At 49.3% G+C, this 834-nt stretch overlaps 1 protein-coding gene across 1 annotated transcript; it reads left to right on the forward strand.

Moving 5' to 3' along the window:
• Positions 1-325: 325 nt before the first annotated feature.
• LOC107580988 (histone H2B) lies at positions 326-785 on the forward strand. Its single transcript, XM_016266591.1, has one exon. The coding sequence runs from the start codon at positions 368-370 to the stop codon at positions 740-742; it is 375 nt and encodes a 124-aa protein (XP_016122077.1). The 5' UTR covers positions 326-367; the 3' UTR covers positions 743-785.
• The last annotated feature ends 49 nt before the right edge of the window (positions 786-834 follow it).

Raw genomic sequence — 834 nt, forward strand, 5'->3', positions numbered from 1 at the left:
TCTATAATCGAGATGCAGATATCAGTGAAACTGAACATTTGTCTTCTAATTATACGCGGAAATAAAACAATCATTAGCTCCTTCGTTATTGTATTATATTTCGGGGCAAAACCTGAAAAATGCGGGGAAATCAGACAAAGGAACAGAAACGGGTGGGGGATGGTAGATGTACAGCATGAGGTGATGGGCGGGATTAACTTTTCAAAGCCTCTGATTGGCTTTAATGTGGCCAATGAAATCACTCTGTGGGCTGGTCACGCAATCACAGACCGCCGTGTTCCCCTTTCTATATTAGCATAGAGCAGTGTATAAAAGCTCCTGTGTTGTTGCGGATGTTACTCAGTTGAGTGTTTCTGAAGAAAGCATCATGCCTGAACCAGCGAAGTCCGCGCCCAAGAAGGGCTCCAAGAAGGCCGTCACTAAGACCGCAGCGAAGGGAGGAAAGAAGCGCAGAAAGTCCAGGAAGGAGAGCTACGCTATCTACGTGTACAAAGTGCTGAAGCAGGTTCATCCTGACACCGGGATCTCCTCCAAGGCGATGGGCATCATGAACTCTTTCGTTAACGACATCTTCGAGCGCATCGCCGGTGAGTCGTCTCGTCTCGCTCACTACAACAAGCGCTCCACCATCACCTCGAGAGAGATCCAGACCGCCGTGCGTCTGCTGCTGCCCGGAGAGCTGGCCAAACACGCCGTGTCTGAGGGCACCAAGGCCGTCACCAAGTACACCAGCTCCAAGTAGAGCTCCGCTCCAGCTCTCACACAAAGGCTCTTTTAAGAGCCACCCATTTTCTCGTTTAAAGAGTGATGTTGTAAATATTTAAGCGATCGTGT

The sequence above is a fragment of the Sinocyclocheilus grahami genome, unplaced genomic scaffold (genome assembly GCF_001515645.1).
Source record: "Sinocyclocheilus grahami isolate Dianchi unplaced genomic scaffold, SAMN03320097.WGS_v1.1 scaffold59284.1, whole genome shotgun sequence".
Lineage (NCBI taxonomy): Eukaryota > Metazoa > Chordata > Actinopteri > Cypriniformes > Cyprinidae > Sinocyclocheilus > Sinocyclocheilus grahami.

Bases quoted from the DNA above. Each gene is read 5' to 3' on its own strand.
- LOC107580988 (XM_016266591.1), top strand. From the start codon at position 368: ATGCCTGAACCAGCGAAGTCCGCGCCCAAGAAGGGCTCCAAGAAGGCC.